The sequence below is a fragment of the Tamandua tetradactyla genome, chromosome 2, assembly GCF_023851605.1.
Source record: "Tamandua tetradactyla isolate mTamTet1 chromosome 2, mTamTet1.pri, whole genome shotgun sequence".
NCBI lineage: Eukaryota > Metazoa > Chordata > Mammalia > Pilosa > Myrmecophagidae > Tamandua > Tamandua tetradactyla.
The window spans coordinates 32,224,115-32,242,908 of NC_135328.1; the positions used below are offsets into that span (position 1 = coordinate 32,224,115).

The following is an 18,794-nucleotide window of genomic DNA, read 5'->3' on the forward strand; positions in this document are numbered from 1 at the left end:
ATGTCTTTTGGTCCACAAATGTACATGTTGTATACTTGTAGAATTTAGCATCATAGAATAGGCATATCTTCAATTTCAGTGGATACTTGCCCATTAGTTTCCAAATTAGCTGCGTAAATGGACACCCCACCCAGCTGTGTAAGAGTGTTGCTTGCCATTTGTTTTTATCAAATTCTCCCCTTCCCTGCTCTCTGAGTAACGTCTAATTTGCTATCTCTGCAAATTTGCTATTTCTAGTTATCTCTTATAAATGATATCATACAATTTCTGTCCTTATGTGTCTTGCTTATTTAACTGAACGTAATGTTTTTGAACTTTTTCCATGTTGTAGCATGTCTCATAACTTCATTTTTTCCTATAGCTCATTAATAATATGCCGCTGTGTGTATGTACCCCATTTTGTTTACCATTCATGTGTATTTGGGTTGTTTCCAGATCTTGACTACTGTGAATAATGCTGCTATAAACATTGGTACACAAGTATCTGTTTGCAATCCTGTTTTCACTCTCTTTGGGTATATACCTAGAAGTGGGATTCCTGGGTGAAATGGTAATTCTATGTTTAACTTTGAGGAACCATCAGATTGCTTTCCACACTGGCTTCACCATTTTACGTTTTCATCAACAGTGTACTAGAGTTCCAATTTCTCTGCATCCTTTTCAACTCTTGTTATTTTCCATTAAAAAAAAAATAGCCATCCTTTTCAATGTAAAGTGGTATCTTATTGTAGTTTTAATTTCCATTTCCCTAACAGCTAATGATGTTGAATATCTTTTCATGTGCTCATTGGCCATTTTATATTCTCTTTGGAGAAATATCTATTCAAGTCCTTTCTCCATTTTTCGATGGGGTTGTTTGTCTTTTTTGATGTTGATTTATAGTAGTTCCTTAAATATTCTGGTATTATATGGTTATATTATAAACCTTATCCAATATATGGTTTGAAACTATTTTATCCCATTCTGTAGGTTGTCTTTATACTTTCTTGATCATTTTCTTTGATGCACTAAAGTTCTTAATTTTGATGAAATTAAATGTATCTATTGTTTCTTTTTATGCTCCTGCTTTTGGTGTCATATCTAAGAATCCATTGCTGAACCCCGAGTTGTGAAGATTTGCCCCTATGTTATCTTCTAAGAGTTTTATAGTTCTAGCTCTTATAGTTAGGTCCACATATTGTTTTTAAGTGTAGACATTCTGGTGGGTGTATCTTGATTTATACTCCCCACAAGATTAGTGATATTTGGCACTTTTTCAATATACTTATTGGCCATTTGGATTTCCTTTTTTATGCAGTGCCCCTTCAAATTTGGTTCATTTTAGTTGGATTATCTGCCTTCTAATTTTTCTGTTGGATAAATATACCGCAAATATCTTCTCCCACTAGGTAGCTTGCCTTTTACCCTCTTAATGCTACATTTTACTATATGTTCTGTTTTTTTGTTTTAATGAAATCCAATTTATCATCTTTTACTTTTCAGGTAGTGCTTTTTTATGTCCTGTTTTAAAATATATGACTACTCCAAGGTCATAAAGATGTTGTCCTATGTTTTTGTCTAAATGTGTTAATTTTACCTTTTACTTTTAGGTTTAGGATTCATCTTGAATTTTTGCTTGCATGTGTATGGTGTAAAGCGTGTTATAAATTTGTCCATGTTTTGTTAAAGATTTTTGTGCCTGTGTTTGTGAACTAAGTTGGTGTAAAATTTTCCCAAGTATTATTCCTTTATCCTTGTCATATTCTTAAGGTCATGCTGACCTATAAAAGTAGTTGGGTGATATTCTCTTTTTCTACCTGCTAGCAAATTTTGTAAGATTGGCATGATTTGTTCCTTAAATGTTAGAAAAACTTAGTGGTAAAGCCATCTTAATCTGAAGTTTTCTTTGTGGGATGTATTTAATAATAGATTCATTTTACTTAATGGATGTAGGGCTATTCAGATTTTATATTTTTGTTCAGTTTTAGAAAATTGTGTTTCTTCCATTTGTCCATGTTCTTTAAAATTTATAATTTATCAGCATAAAACTGTTCATATCTTTTTACTGTCTTTACAACATCTGCTGGATCTGTAGTGATAACCTTTTCATTTCCTGTGTAGTAACTTGTGCCTTCTCGCTCTTTTTTTTCTAATTAGTTTATCAGTTTTGTCTTCAGCATGTAGGATAGTATAATGCCAGCTGCTTCATCATGGGTATAAGTGGAGGATGACCTGCCATCATTTTAAGTTTTATACATCATGCTTTGTTTGTTGAATCTTTATTTCTTTTGTTACCTGTTCTGAATTTTGCCGCATAGATTGTAGGTTTTCAGTTTTTGTTTGATTCTTTTTCTTTTGATAATCCTTTATTTGTTGTTTTCTTCTAAAATTTCATGTCCATTTTAATGGTTGTTCCTCCTAATATTTATTTTTGGAACTGGATATAAACATACAGTTAAAAAAATATATTGTGGTAGCATATATACAACACAAAATTCCCCTTTTAACCACTTTTTTTGTTTGTTTGTTTGTTGTTGTTGTTTTTTTTTTACATGGGCAGGCACCGGGAATCGAACCTGGGTCCTCTGGCATGGCAGGCAAGCATTCTTGCCTGCTGAGCCACCGTAACCCGCCCCTCTTTTAACCACTTTTATATGTACAAGTCAGTTATGTTAATTATATTAAAATACTGTGCTATACTATTGTAGTAATACCATCCATTGCCAAATTTTTTCCCCACCCCAAATAGAGACTCTACCCATTAAGCAATGATTACCCATTCCCTCTCCACAACCCCTAGTAATCTGTAATCTACTTTCTCTCTGGTGAATTAGGTTATTCTAAGTATATCATATAAGTGAAATCATACAATATTTATCCTTTTTGTCTTGTTTATTTCACTTAATATGATGTCTTTAGGATTCATCCATATTGTAATATGTATCAGGGCTTCTTTCCTTTTAATGACTGGGAAATAGTCCCTATTATGTGTACATCGTGTTTTGTTTATCCCTCTGTGGGTGGACATTTTGGTTGCCTTTACCTTTTGGCTGTTGTGAATATGCTACTGTGAATGTTGGTGGACAGGTAACTGTTTTGAGTCTCTGTTTCCAATTCTTTGAGGTATATACCTAGTAGTGGAATTGCCAGGTTATATGGTAATTCTATATTTAACTTTCTGAGGAACTGCCAAACTGCTTTCCACAGTAACTGCACCATTTTACATTCTCACCAATATAACCATACGTTTTTAATTTAAATAATTAATCTGCGTTTGTTATGTCCCTCCTCTTTTTCCCTCTACAAACAGGATGAGATCTCAACCATACTTTTCATATCCCATTCCCATTCCCCCATATTTTATTGAAATCATGGGGAATTTTGGTTCAAGATTTTGTTCTATCATGCCTCATCCATTTTCACAGTCCTTTCTTAGGACTGTTTACTAAGCTTGATTTAACATTAATTCACATTAATTCTTTGCTCTTCACTTTATCTTGTACCCACATCTAGCACTTTCTTTAATTCAGTTTTCATTTTATTGGCAAATATCCATAACTAGTTTTTTTTCTTTTAAGGATGGTGATTTTTTGTAAAAAATGAATGCTGTTTCTTTTCAAGATTGAAAATGTCTTTATTTTGCCCAAACTCTTGAAAGATACCTTAGCTAGGTAATCAAATTCTTAAAGCCCTTTTCATTAGATCTTTGAGGAGACTGAGTCATTATTTTTAGCATTTGGTATCAGGGATGAGAAATCTGATTCCTGTCCCATAGAACTATGTCAGTGGCTGTTCCCATCTACAGGAAGGTTGTAGAATTTTCTTTGTGCTTAGACTTTAGAACTTTCACCAAGATGTATCTATGTATGTGTCTTCTTTCTGTATTTCTATTTGGCAGTTCATGAACCCTAACATCCTGAAGATTCAAATCTTTCTTTGATTAATGAAACTTTATTTTATCCTTACTCCTTTTTTCTTCTGAATTTTTATAAAATGTATATTGAGCCATTCTGTCCCAGGTGCTGGCAATGATTTTGCACCTACTGTGAGCACTGAGTGACTTCCTTGCTGCAAGGTAGAGGCTTGTGGAGGGAACGCGACTTGGCATGTGATCGCAGCCATCAGGGCCTGAGAAGCTAAACTGCTGTTTAAAAACAAGCAGTCACAGCCAGGGCTCAGAGGCAAACAGCTTCTGAGGATGATTAAGGGTCCAAACAGTGCCACCTTCTAGGTAGGTCAGAAAGTACAGGGCTTACCAGAGCATCTCCAGCCCGTATGCATTCAGAGCTGTTCTACACACCCTGCACATGTACCCAGCCCTGTTTTGGGTGAGAAACACAGATAACCCAGCTGTCAAAGCAGTGCCCTATTACAAACACAGGTCTCACTGGATGGTGAAAAGCAGATCACTCCTGGGCTGGCTGTTGACTGCTGAAGTGAAAATTCTCAGTCCCACAATCTAAGGCCTTTCCACACAGGAGTCTGGGGAGCACCAGACACATTGGGCCCATGGGCAGGTCTTGCTTAAGATGTACAGTGCCCACTCCCTGTCCCTGGAGTTGGTGGCTACTAGTGCACACAGTAGTGGCCTTGGCTGTATTGTTGCCTGGTGTGGGCCCGGTCTAGCACACTGCTGCAGTTGGGGAGAGATGGGGTTGTAGGGAAGAGGTGTTGCAGGAGCATTGTCTGCTGGGAAGAAAGGGAAAAGGCACTCCAGCAGACAACTTTTCTGACCTTCAATGTAAACACAAGGAAATATAAAATCTTAGATGAGTGGGGGAAATCAACTTCCAAAATAATCTCATCAAGATAATCAAATGCCTAGAAATCAGCAGAAGATGACAGAGCACGTGAAGATGCAAGAAAGGATGGCCAAGTAAAATGACCAAATTAAAAAGCCAAAGGAGACACAGATTTTGCAAAGTACATACAAATCTCATAAATAACTTCAATGCGTTAGCTAACAATATAGAGGATATCAAGAAGTCACTACAAGAACATAAAAAGAATTTGAAAGAGTGAATGGAAAAGCAGGACATCTTAAGGAAATAAAAATAGTGGAAATCAAATTAAAAATGTACTAGAGACAAGAGGGGATTTGAAGAAGCAGAAGGATAAAATAAGTGAACTAGAAGACAGAGCAATTGAATGCAAACGCACAAAAAACAAATGGTGAAAAGAATGGGGAATTTTTTTTAATTAATTAATTTTATTTTTTTATTTTTGTAAATACCACAAAAACACCAAACAAACAAAAACATTATTATTTTGATCATTCCGTTCTACATATATAATCAGTAATTCACAATAAGGGACGGGAAATTTTGAGTTGGATCTCAGGGAAGTGAAGGACAACATGAAGTGCACAAATATAATAATATTTGGTGTCCCAGAAGGAGAAGAGAGAAGGGCTAGAAAGAGTATTTGAAGAAGTAATTGGGGGAAAATTCCCAATCTGTATGAAAGACATATATGGTCAAATCAGAGAAGCCCAATGAACTCCAAGTAGAATAAATACAAATAGACCCACTCCAAGACACATACTAATCAGATTGTCAAATGCTGAAGAGGAGAAAATCCTGAAAGCAATAAGAGAAAAGCAATTTACCACATACAAGGGCTGCCAAAGAAGACTAAGTGCTGATTACTCAGGGGCCACCATGGAGGTGAGAAGGCAGGTATGACATATTTCAGATTTTGAAACAGAAAAATTTTCAGGCAAGAATTCTTTATCCAGCAAGGCTGTCCTTCAAAAATGATGGAGAGCTAAAATCTTCACAGACAAACAAATGTAGAAAGAATTTGTTCACAAGAGAACTGACCTGCAAGAAATACTAAAGGGAGTTCCATTGGCTGGAAAAAAAAAAAGACGAGAGAGAGGGAGATCTGGGCAAGGGCACAGAATTGAAGAACCTTCATCAGTCAGAGTAACTTAAAAGATATAAAGAGAGAGAGGGAAATCATAGGTCTGTGAAATAAAACCCAAAGGATGAGATGGTAGATTTAAGAACTGCCTTTATGGTAATAACTTTGAATGTGAACGGATTAAACTCCCCAGTTAAAAGATACAGATTGACAGAATGGTTTAAAAAGTATGATCCATCTATATGCTGTTTACAAGAGACTCATCTTAAACCCAAGGATACAAGTAAATTGAAAGTAAAAGAGTGAAAAAAATACTCCATGCAAGCTTAGACAAAAGAAAGCAGGGGTAGTTATACTAACATCAGACAAAGTAGACTTTAAATGTAAAGATGTCGTAAGAGACAAGGAAGGACACTTTATGTTAATAGGGACAATTCAACAAGAAGAAACAACAATCATAAATGGTTATGCTGCTAATCAAGGAGCTCCAAAGTACCTGAGTCAAACATTGGCCAAACTGAAGGGAGCAGTAGATGTTTCTACAAAAATAGTGGGAGTTTTCAATAAACCACTCTATTCTATAGATAAAACAACAAGATGGATGATCAATAAGGAAATAGAGAAACTAAACAATGTGATAAATGGATTAGACCTAACATACCTGTATAGATTGTTACATCCCCAAACACCATTCTTCTCTAGTACTCATGTAACATTCTCCGGGACAGATCACATGCTTGGACACAAGGCACAGCTCAATAAATTTAGCAATACTGAAATTATTCAAAGGACTTTCTCTGATCATGATGGAATGAAGCTGGCAATCAACCACAAAAGAAGCAGAGCTTTCACAAATATATTTCGGTTAAACAACACAGTCTTAAATTACCAGTGGGTCGAAGAAGAAATTGCAAGAGAAATCGGTAAATATCTGGAGATGAATGAAAACAAGAAAACAACATATCAAAGCCTATGGGATGCAGTGAAGGCAATACTAAAAGGGAAATTTATAGCTCTAAGCGCATACATTAAAAAGGAAGAAAGAGCTGGGAGTGCAACAATGGCTTAGTAGCAAAATTCACGCCTGCCATGCCAGAGACCCAGGTTCAATTCCTGGTGCCTGCCCAAGAAGACCGACATACCCTTAACTAAACTATGTCAAAAAGAAAGAAGAGCCTTCCAGAGAAGATGGTGGCTTAGTAAGATGCGTGGATCTTAGTTCCTCCTCCAGAACAGCTACTAGGGGAGTAGAAACGATACAGAACAGCTCCCTGAGCCACGACAGAGATCAAAAAGACAGCATAACCCATCTTGGAACGGCTGACTGGTTGGGAGAACACGCTCCGGTGAGATCGCCGCAGGGCGCGGTCTTCCCCGGGCGGGACAGCAAGCGGCCGGAGTCCCTCCCCTCCTCCTTCCCGGGCCAGCTGAGAGAATTGGGCAGGCGGTCCCCTCAAGCCGCGGCGGCTGGCGCCCCCACCATGCACGGCCCCCCGGACCAACTGAGAGAATTGGATCGGAAATCCCCATGCTGCGGAGAACGGTGACCGGAGGGGTCCCTTCCAAACACGTGGCTCCCCGGTCCGGCTGGGAACGGTGCACTCTCCTAGGCCGCGGCAGCTGGCGCCCTCCCGCCACGCTTGGCGCCCTGGGCTGACTAGGAAATTCGGACGGGCTCTCTCCCGGGCTGTGGCGGACAGTGACCCTCCCCGCGTTCGGACCCCTGGGTCGGCTGGCAATCTTCCAAGCCACTTCGGCTGGCGAACCTCCCCCACGGTGAGAGTTTTCCAAAGTTAAAGGACCCACAGCAACTTTCACTGGTGGGACCCGCAGACAAACGTGTGCCACGAGCGCCACCTACTGGGCAGGATAAGAAAAACAGAACCCAGAGATTTCACAGAAAAATATTTCAACCTGTTGGGTCCAACACCCAGGGAAATCTGACTAAATGCCCAGACGCCAGCAGAAGATAACGGATCAGGCTCAGAAAATTGAAAATATGGCCCAGTCAAAGGAACAAACCAATAGTTCAAATGAGACACAGGAGCTGAGACAACTAATGCTGAATATATGAACAGAAATGGAAAACCTTCAAAAACGAAATCGATAAATTGAGGGAGGACATGAAGAAGACATGGGCTGAACAAAAAGAAGAAATAGAAAAACTGAAAAAACAAATCACAGAACTTATGGAAGTGAAGAATAAAGTAGAAAAGATGGAAAAAACAATGGATACCTACAATGATAGATTTAAAGAGACAGAAGATAGAATTAGTGATTTGGAGGATGGAACATCTGAATTCCAAACAGAAACAGAAACTATCGGGAAAAGAATGGAAAAATTTGAACAGGGTATCAGGGAACTCAAGGACAATATGAACCGCACAAATATACGTGTTGTGGGTGTCCCAGAAGGAGAAGAGAAGGGAAAAGGAGGAGAAAAACTAATGGAAGAAATTATCACTGAAAATTTCCCAACTCTTATGAAAGACCTAAAATTACAGATCCAAGAAGTGCAGCGCACCCCAAAGAGATTAGACACAAATAGGCGTTCTCCAAGACACTTACTAGTTAGAATGTCAGAGGTCAAAGAGAAAGAGAGGATCTTGAAAGCAGCAAGAGAAAAACAATCCATCACATACAAGGGAAACCCAATAAGACTATGTGTAGATTTCTCAGCAGAAACCATGGAAGCTAAAAGACAGTGGGATGATATATTTATATTACTAAAAGAGAAAAACTGCCAACCAAGACTCCTATTTCCAGCAAAATTGTCCTTCAAAAATGAGGGAGAAATTAAAACATTCTCAGACAAAAGGTCACTGAGAGAATTTGTGACCAAGAGACCAGCTCTGCAAGAAATACTAAAGGGAGCACTAGAGTCAGATACGAAAAGACAGAAGAGAGAGGTATGGAGAAGAGTGTAGAAAGAAGGAAAGTCAGGTATGATATATATAATACAAAAGGCAAAATGTTAGAGGAAAATATTATCCAAACAGTAATAACACTAAATGTTAATGGACTGAATTCCCCAATCAAAAGACATAGACTGGCAGAATGGATTAAAAAACAGGATCCTTCCATATGCTGTCTACAGGAAACACATCTTAGACCCAAAATAAACATAGGTTGAAAGTGAAAGGTTGGGAAAAGATATTTCATGCAAATAACAACCAGAAAAGAGCAGGAGTGGCTATACTAATATCCAACAAATTAGACTTGAAATGTAAAACAGTTAAAAGAGACAAAGAAGGACACTATATACTAATAAAAGGAACAATTAAACAAGAAGACATAAAAATCATAAATATTTACGCACCGAACCAGAATGCCCCAAAATACGTGAGGAATACACTGCAAACACTGAAAAGGGAAAAAGACACATATACCATAATAGTTGGAGACATCAATTCACCACTCTCATCAATGGACAGAACATCTAGACAGAGGATCAATAAAGAAATAGAGAATCTGAATATTACTATGAATGAGCTAGACTTAACAGACATTTATAGGACATTACATCCCACAACAGCAGGATACACCTTTTTCTCAAGTGCTCATGGATCATTCTCAAAGATAGACCATATGCTGGGTCACAAAGCAAGTTTTAACAAATTTAAAAAGATTGAAATCATACACAACACTTTCTCGGATCATAAAGGAATGAAGTTGGAAATCAATAATAGGCGGAGTGCCAGAAAATTCACAAATACGTGGAGGCTCAACAACACACTCTTAAACAACAAGTGGGTCAAAGAAGAAATTGCAAGAGAAATTAGTAAATACCTCGAGGCGAATGAAAACGAAAACACAACATATCAAAACTTATGGGACGCAGCAAAGGCAGTGCTAAGAGGGAAATTTATTGCCCTAAATGCCTATATCAGAAAAGAAGAAAAGGCAAAAATTCGGGAATTAACTGTCCACTTGGAAGAACTGGAGAAAGAACAGCAAACTAATCCCAAAGCAAGCAAAAGGAAAGAAATAACAAAGATTAGAGCAGAAATAAATGAAATTGAAAACATGAAAACAATAGAGAAAATCAATAAGACCAGAAGTTGGTTCTATGAGAAAATCAATAAGATTGATGGGCCTTTATCAAGATTGACAAAAAGAAGAAGAGAGAGGATGCAAATAAATAAGATCAGAAATGGAAGAGGAGACATAACTACTGACCTCACAGAAATAAAGGAGGTAATAACAGGATACTATGAACAACTTTACGCTAATAAATACAACAATTTAGATGAAATGGACGGGTTCCTGGAAAGACATGAACAACCAACTTTGACTCAAGAAGAAATAGATGACCTCAACAAACCAATCACAAGTAAAGAAATTGAATCAGTCATTCAAAAGCTTCCTAAAAAGAAAAATCCAGGACCAGACGGCTTCACATGTGAATTCTACCAAACATTCCAGAAAGAATTAGTACCAACTCTCCTCAAACTCTTCAAAATAATCAAAGTGGAGGGAAAACTACCTAATTCATTCTATGAAGCCAACATCACCCTCATATCAAAATCAGGCAGATATTACAAAAAAAGAAAACTACAGACCAATGTCTCTAATGAATATAGATGCAAAAATCCTCAATAAAATTCTAGCAAATCGTATCCAACAACACATTAAAAGAATTATACATCATGACCAAGTAGGATTCATCCCAGGTATGCAAGGATGGTTCAACATAAGAAAATCAATTAATGTAATACACGGTATCAACAAATCAAAGCAGAAAAATCACATGATCATCTCAATTGATGCCGAGAAGGCATTTGACAAGATTCAACATCCTTTCCTGTTGAAAACACTTCAAAAGATAGGAATACAAGGGAACTTCCTTAAAATGATAGAGGGAATATATGAAAAACCCACAGCTAATATCATCCTCAATGGGGAAAAATTGAAAACTTTCCCCCTAAGATCAGGAACAAGACAAGGATGTCCACTATCACCACTATTATTCAACATTGTGTTAGAGGTTCTAGCCAGAGCAATTAGACAAGAAAAAGAAATACAAGGCATCAAAATTGGAAAGGAAGAAGTAAAACTATCACTGTTTGCAGACGATATGATACTATACGTCGAAAACCCGGAAAAATCCACAACAAAACTAGTAGAGCTAATCAATGAGTATAGCAAAGTAGCAGGTTACAATATCAACATTCAAAAATCTGTAGCATTTCTATACACTAGTAATGAACAAGCTGAGGGGGAAATCAAGAAACGAATCCCATTTACAATTGCAACTTAAAGAATAAAATACCTAGGAATAAATTTAACTAAAGAGACAAAAAACATATATAAAGAAAACTACAAAAAACTGTTAAAAGAAATCACAGAAGACCTAAATAGATGGAAGGGCATACCGTGTTCATGGATTGGAAGACTAAATATAGTTAAGATGTCAATCCTACCTAAATTGATTTACAGATTCAATGCAATGCCAATCAAAATCCCAACAACTTATTTTTCAGAAATAGAAAAACCAATAAGCAAATTTATCTGGAAGGGCAGGGTACCCCGAATTGCTAAGAGCATCTTGAGGAAAAAAAACGAAGCCGGAGGTCTCGCGCTGCCTGACTTTAAGACATATTATGAAGCCATAGTGGTCAAAACAGCATGGTATTGGCATAAAGATAGATATGTCGACCAATGGAATCGAATAGAGTGCTCAGATATAGACCCTCTCATCTATGGACATTTGATCTTTGATAAGGCAGTCAAGCCAACTCACCTGGGACAGAACAGTCTCTTCAATAAATGGTGCCTAGAGAACTGGATATCCATATGCAAAAGAATGAAAGAAGACCCATATCTCACACCCTATACAAAAGTTAACTCAAAATGGATCAAAGATCTAAACATTAGGTTTAGGTCCATAAAACAGTTAGAGGAAAATATTGGGAGATATCTTATGAATCTTACAACTGGAGGCGGGTTTATGGACCTTAAACCTAAAGCAAGAGCACTGAAGAAGGAAATAAATAAATGGGAGCTCCTCAAAATTAAACACTTTTGTGCATCAAAGAACTTCATCAAGAAAGTAGAAAGACAGCCTACACAATGGAAGACAATATTTGGAAATGACGTATCAGATAAAGGTCTAGTATCCAGAATTTATAAAGAGGTTGTTCAACTCAACAACAACAAAAAGACAGCCAACCCAATTACAAAATGGGAAAAAGACTTGAACAGACACCTCTCAGAAGAGGAAATACAAATGGCCAAAAGGCACATGAAGTGATGCTCAATGTCCCTGGCCATTAGAGAAATGCAAATCAAAACCACAATGAGATATCATCTCACACCCACCAGAATGGCCATTATCAACAGAACAGAAAATGACAAGTGCTGGAGAGGATGCGGAGGAAGAGGCACACTTATCCACTGTTGGTGGGAATGTCAAATGGTGCAACCACTGTGAAAGGCAGTGTGGCTGTTCCTCAGAAACTGAGGAATATAGAATTGCTGAATATAGAATTGCCATACGACCCAGCAATACCCTTGCTGGGTATGTACTCAAAGGACTTAAGGGCAAAAACACAAACGGACATTTGCACACCAATGTTTATAGCAGCGTTATTTACAATTGCAAAGAGATGGAAACAGCCGAAATGTCCATCAACAGACGAGTGGCTAAACAAACTGTGGCGTATACCTACGATGGAATATTATGCAGCTTTAAGACAGGATAAACTTATGAAGCATGTAATAACATGGATGGACCTAGAGAACATTATGCTGAGTGAGTCTAGCCAAAAACTAATGGACAAATACTGTATGGTCCCACTGATGTGAACCGACATTCGAGAATAAACTTGGAATATGTCATTGGTAACAGAGTCCAGCAGGAGTTAGAAACAGGGTAAGATAATGGGTAATTGGAGCTGAAGGGATACAGACTGTGCAACAGGACTAAATACAAAAACTCAAAAATGGACAGCACAATAATATCTATTTGTAAAGTAATCCTGTTAAAACACTGAATGAAGCTGCGTCTGAGCTATAGGTTTTTTTTTTTTTTACTATTATTATTACTTTTATTTTTTTTCTCTATGTTAACATTCTATATCTTTTTCTGTTGTGTTGCTAGTTCTTCTAAACCGATGCAAATGTACTAAGAAACGATGATCATGCATCTATGTGATGATGTTAAGAATTACTGATTGCATATGTAGAATGGTATGATTTCTAAATGTTGGGTTAATTTCTTTTTTTCTGTCAATTAATAAAAAAAATCTGAATCAAAAAAAAAAAAAGAAAGAAGATGCAAATAAAATCAAATACAAGAGTGGGATGATTACTATGGATTCCAAAGAAATAAAAGAAAAACCGTTAGAGGATACTATGAACCACTGTGTGCCAAGACAGTAGACAACTTAGAGGAATGAACAATTTCCAAGAAACACATGAACATCCCCCACTGATATTTCATCTCTTGGATTTGTTCTCCTTGTCTCTTAACTTCACATTCATAATTTTTAAATTTTTATTTATTTGTTTAGGGAGAATTCCTTTCAGATCACTTATTTACCTTTTAACCATGTTCGTTCTGATATTCAGCTCCTCTATTAATTGTTTTTAGAATACATCTTTTCAATCAATTTCGATTTCCAGGCTCTTTCTTGTTCATCCATTTTTCCTTTTCCACTGAGGCTTGTTCTTGTTTTAAGGGTACAATATTCTCTCAAGTCTTTCTAGTATATATTTATGATGTCTTTAAAGTTTTCCTTGGTTTTCTGAATTAACTCTATTTTAGGAAGGAGTGGTAGGGAATGTGTTATTTGCTCTGCATATGTATCTTGGTGACTTTTATGCTGTTGGTTTTTCCCAGTAGCTGGTGATGTTTGATTGTCTGCTCACGTTTTAAAGTGGAAGTCTTGATTGATAATTATTCGTAGCGGATAGGGATTGCTTAGACATTGTTAAAGGTTCCTTCTTGGTACAGCTTACCAAGCTCAGTTTTGCACAGGGCTCTGCCGTTGGACTTTACCCAGCCATAATGAGTGGCCAAAGAAGAGCCCATGAATAGGCTTTCCTTTGGGGTATATAAGCTGGAAAGCAGCTCAAAAGCTGCAAACTCTCTAATTGGAGAAATAGGGAAAGAATTAGTGGAGAGATGGTGTGCATTCAGGGATTTCTCTGCTTTTCTTTTTTCCTGTTTGTGTTCAGTGAGGCTGCCCAAAGGCAATGCCCACTCTCTCTTTCACAGCATATGTTCCTCGCTTTACCCAACTGTGCTTGCCAACAACTGTGTTGTTGGTAAATGATGTAAGTGGTAGCTGTGCATAGAGAGCACTTGTTTAGATTTGTCAGTCCTTATACTCCCCACCCCATGGTCCATTCCCACTCCCCCTGCCAGCTCTTTCTAACTTTGAGCCCAGAGTTTGTCCTGTTATCTAGTGGAACAGACATTCAAATCAGTTTTTCAGTATTTCCATTTCTTCTGTATTCATTATGAGTTCTTACTTTTGTTTCTCCATCAGTATTGTCCCCATAAAAATTTCTCACCAGCATAGCTCTATAAAAAATTAATTAAAAAAATTTTATTAAATAAATATAATTTAATCCTTAAGCCCAGTCATGAAGGGACTATATGGTGATTTAACCATTTTCACATAATTTTCCCCATTATGCAAGCTCACGAGCATTCTTTACCCAGTTCTCTATGTACTCGGATTTGGGTTTCCATTCTCAAGGCACAATATCTGTTCTGTGATTTTTTTTAATTAAGGAAAAAAATGAAAGATTTATATCTGTTTGAAATATAGCAATCATCTAAATAATTCAAACTTCATTTTCCTCGCTAGAAGATAATCTGAGTAAGTTGAGTTGGGAGGGGGTATATTTTTCATAAATACCAGTGCCTAATATCTAAGTTGTATTCTTTACTGAGAACTTTATCCCTGCAGTACCTGGTCATTTTGTTATAGTGGCCAGAACGTCGAGTCAGAGGGACCCAGGTCCAAACCCTGGCTCTACCACTCATTAAATCTGTGGCTTTAGAAAAATACAGTGCCTAGTTCAGGGAGGGTCCCTTGATAAATACTGGATGAATGAATATATGAAGTTACCTAATGTGTGAGGCTCAGTTTCCTTCTGTAAAATAGATATGACAACGGGGTTGCTTACAGATTACAGGTAGTTTATCTAAAACCTCTTGGCATATAGTAGGTACTCAATAAGCCCTGAATATAATAGTAATACATCTTATACCACAATCCTTATAGCAAGCAAGTTCCACAAATAATCCTGGTTTAGGTGGGCAGTGAAAGAAATTTAACAATATGGCCCTGTTGCTTCATAGAGTGTTCCCAGCATTGCTTGTTCCTTTCTTGCTATGCAACTTTATTAAAACAGATTATGTATTCAGTAATTCTAGGCAGGATCAAGACTTGGAAAGGTTACATAGAGAGGAGTTTGTAATTGGACATGAAAACAGGGCAGTATCCTGATTGGCAGAACAACAGCAGAGAGAAAACACAGGCTGAGTGTGGGGAAAATGTGGGTATCCTGGGCACAGAGGGGTCCTGGGGCCACAGGAGGCTGGTGATGTGGTGTAGAGGAATTAGTTCCCCAGTGGAAGAGGCAAAAGGTGAACTGAGTTAGGTAAAGTGATACCAGTTTGTAGATCACCTTGGTGACTGCATTAACTTTTCTTCCTGCTTTTTCTCAGACATAAGCCAGTTAATGCATTGTTTAAATGTCCCACAGATGGTCAGAATCATTAGATAAAGTGCAGATGGGAAATTACTTCAACGAAGACACTTAAGTGGTTTACTCTGATGGGTATTTTCCTATCCAAAGACAGTTAAATTTAATTCAAATCGATTAAACCTGGGTTTAACAGGTGACAGTATAAAGAAAGGCCATTTAATGGTATGGACTTGGTTATCTCTTTACCAACATTTCAAGTGGGCACATGGAGTGAAACTGATCTTTATCTGAAGTAATTTTGTCAGTTTAAAATCCGTTTTCTCTCCTTTGAGAAGATGTGAGTCCCTCTTGAGTCTTCCTTCCTGTTTCCCCAAATAGTTCTCTCCCTTGATCTTCCATTCTGATACTAAGTTAATTGATGCATTGTGTGATCAGGGTTAAAGTATCTTTCTCTTTATTAAGTTGTGAGGAGAATTAAAGAAATACACTAATAGCGTTTAACTCAGGCCTACTCAGGATGGCACACTAGGCCTCTCTACAATGTATGAGAAAGAAATGACAGCCCTTCATGTTCTGAGGGTAAAAGAAAGATGTGTAACTTGTTTTCTTTTCTTTTTGTTATAGAAATGCTTTTTTTTTCTTAGTGAAATATGCAGATAGAACATTCTTTTTTTTCCCCATTATTGGAAAGTCTGCCCTAGTACATCATTTAGCATATATGGCAAAATGGCTGGGATTAAATGCAGGTTGACTGCATTGGTTCCATGCTGAAAATATTGCTCCCTTATTTATTTATTGATATGTTATACTGGGTAGACATTTCATTTTTTAATATTAGCTCTTAGGCATTCTGTTATTTAACATGATCCCAAGATGTAATTCTCTACAGAAAAAGGGAATGGCATGTTATTTTAATGCCTTTTATTGTTTTTGTTTCTAGCCTATTCTACTAAACTCAACAAATTTCCCGTATTTAATATTAATGATGACTTGAATGATCTGTGTACCAGTGCAGTGAGCCCAAATACCACCAAAGCCACGCGGTACGCCCTGAACGTGTGGCGATACTGGTGCATGACCAACGGGCTCAGAGACCATACGGACATCACCAAGGTAAGGAGATCTTGACTTCACTTCTCTAGCAACTTCATGAGCATTTTCCAAGTGCCAGACACTGTGCCAAGCATTGTGGGGAACACAGAATAGTTGCTCTCTGCCTAGGGAAACTTTGAAAGAACATAACATAGGAAGAAATATCCCCAGTCCAAGACAGAATTTACTAAATGTTCTGTGAATTGTACAGATCAGAAATTTCTGAAAAAATTTGGTTGGGTAAGTTAACTTCAGGTTGGTGAGACTAGAGAAGAGATCCTTTAAGCTAGATTGTGAGAGGTAGGATTTCAGAAAGTTTAAATGGGGACGGCAGTATTCTAGACTGAATGATGTGAGGAAGAGTTACATTGGAGGGAATAGATTCACATGCCAGCAGCAGAAACTTCATATATAGACATACGGACTGTAAAGCCAGATTTTGATAACCCTTAAGTCACCAAAATAACATATTGTAAACATCGGAAAAGCACTGAAGTGTTTTGCGCAGGAAGGAGCATAATGAGAGTGGTATTTCAGGAAAATTAACTGGAAGTGAGGTGCAAAAAGTTATATAATGTTTTTGGTTCAGGCAGATGTCAAAGTGGGTGTGTCCATTAAGCAGTTGAGTGTGTGGTACTTGAAATATGGGGAAAATGTTATTTAGAAGTATAGATTTAAAGGTCTGATAATTGAATTGAAGCCATGAGAGTAGGTAAGATCCTTGACTTGTGTGCGATGTATTTAGGACATCAATAAGAGATAAAATAGGAAGACCAGGCTTCTACTTCTGGCACACTGGATACTGTTCACTTGCAGAAAGAAAAGGAAAATCCACAGGGCACTTTCCTTCTCCCCTTTACTCCCCAAAACAGGAGGCTGAAACTGGAACAGTGAGCAGTAAGCATGTATGAACGGCAGAAGTCTCCCTAAGGGCACGTGCTGATAACATTATTAAGGAAGGAAAGGGATAGGTAGACGAACTGAAGAATCCATGATTAAGGAAAGGACACTGAAAGGGGCCTAAAGAGGTTCTAGGTCAGTAGCATTATCTGGTTCCTATCAGAATCGATGTTAAGAATCTCTGAACAGAAATATCCACTATTTAAATGCTTAGGTTTTTTGCAGGTTAAGATCAACTAAATATGGACTCATTGAAAAAAAAATCACCAGCCATTCAAGGAAATAAACCACCAGGAGTGAGGATAAGTAGAAACAACAAACAATTTAGATACCAAGGCCTTTAAATAGTAGATGAGAGATGGAATATTTCTGAAATGTTTATAGAAAAAAAAAAAAAAGAGTCATCAGAGTGAGCAACAAGATAATCAAATCATTGATCATATTTGAAAATAAATTGAAATTTCTCCTTTTGATCATGAGGAAGTAAAAGGGTCCAGAATTAGTCACCTGCTGTAACAACTAGATAACTGAACACAATATATGAACAACTGTTTTTCAGAGAGTGCAGGACTCTGATCCCTATGAAAGGGGAAATAAGTGACAACAGTGCTACCATCTCTTATACTTTCTGCCTAGAGGCAATTTCTGGACTTCAGTAAAAAGAGAAGAACTCAAACAGCACCTGGCAATCGCCCTAGATTGAGAGGATACAGACTCCTCAGGGAGTTGGAGGGTGCTAGAAAGAAGTTCTCACCATTCAGTAAAGAAATGCAACAAAATTTATAATTCAACAATGTAAAATTCAAAATTTCTAGTATCTCATCAAATATTATTAGACATTAAAAGAAGCAGTAACATATGATCCATACCCAGGAGAAAAGTCAGTTAAGTCTCCCATTTCCAGCCAATTTGGAGAGCCAGATTTATCTCTTGCCTAAAGCAACCAAAAAAAAAAAAAAAAAAACCAAACAGATAAAATATACAAAACAATGATTTGCAAGTCACTGTGCATCAGGCAAAGATGGGCATTGCTCTCTAAGGGACGGGAAGCAAATGAGGTGAGCCCTACAAGTGACCCAGCTTGCTGCCTTGAGGGACTTGACAGGCTGTGGTATAGATAAGTGTTAATCCAGGCATATCCCAGCAGATTTACTGAGTTGAGGAAATGAAACTAAGAATTCAGAGAGAGCACACTCACTAGAGTTTTCATGATAGAGTACTTGAAAGCTGCACATAGAACCCTAGAGATCTGAAGATACTCCCCTCAAATATTCAGCTTAGTACTGATCAGT

At 37.5% G+C, this 18,794-nt stretch overlaps 1 protein-coding gene across 4 annotated transcripts in view; it reads left to right on the forward strand.

Annotated features, from left to right (window-relative positions):
• Window positions 1-18,794, forward strand: part of KIAA1958 (KIAA1958 ortholog) — a 284,958-nt gene that overhangs the window by 207,440 nt on the left and 58,724 nt on the right. For all 4 annotated transcript variants that reach the window (XM_077142212.1, XM_077142185.1, XM_077142195.1 and 1 more), the window contains one exon: window positions 16,451-16,623. In XM_077142212.1, coding sequence (XP_076998327.1) covers window positions 16,451-16,623 — 173 coding nt within the window. The remainder of the gene's footprint in view (window positions 1-16,450; window positions 16,624-18,794) is intronic.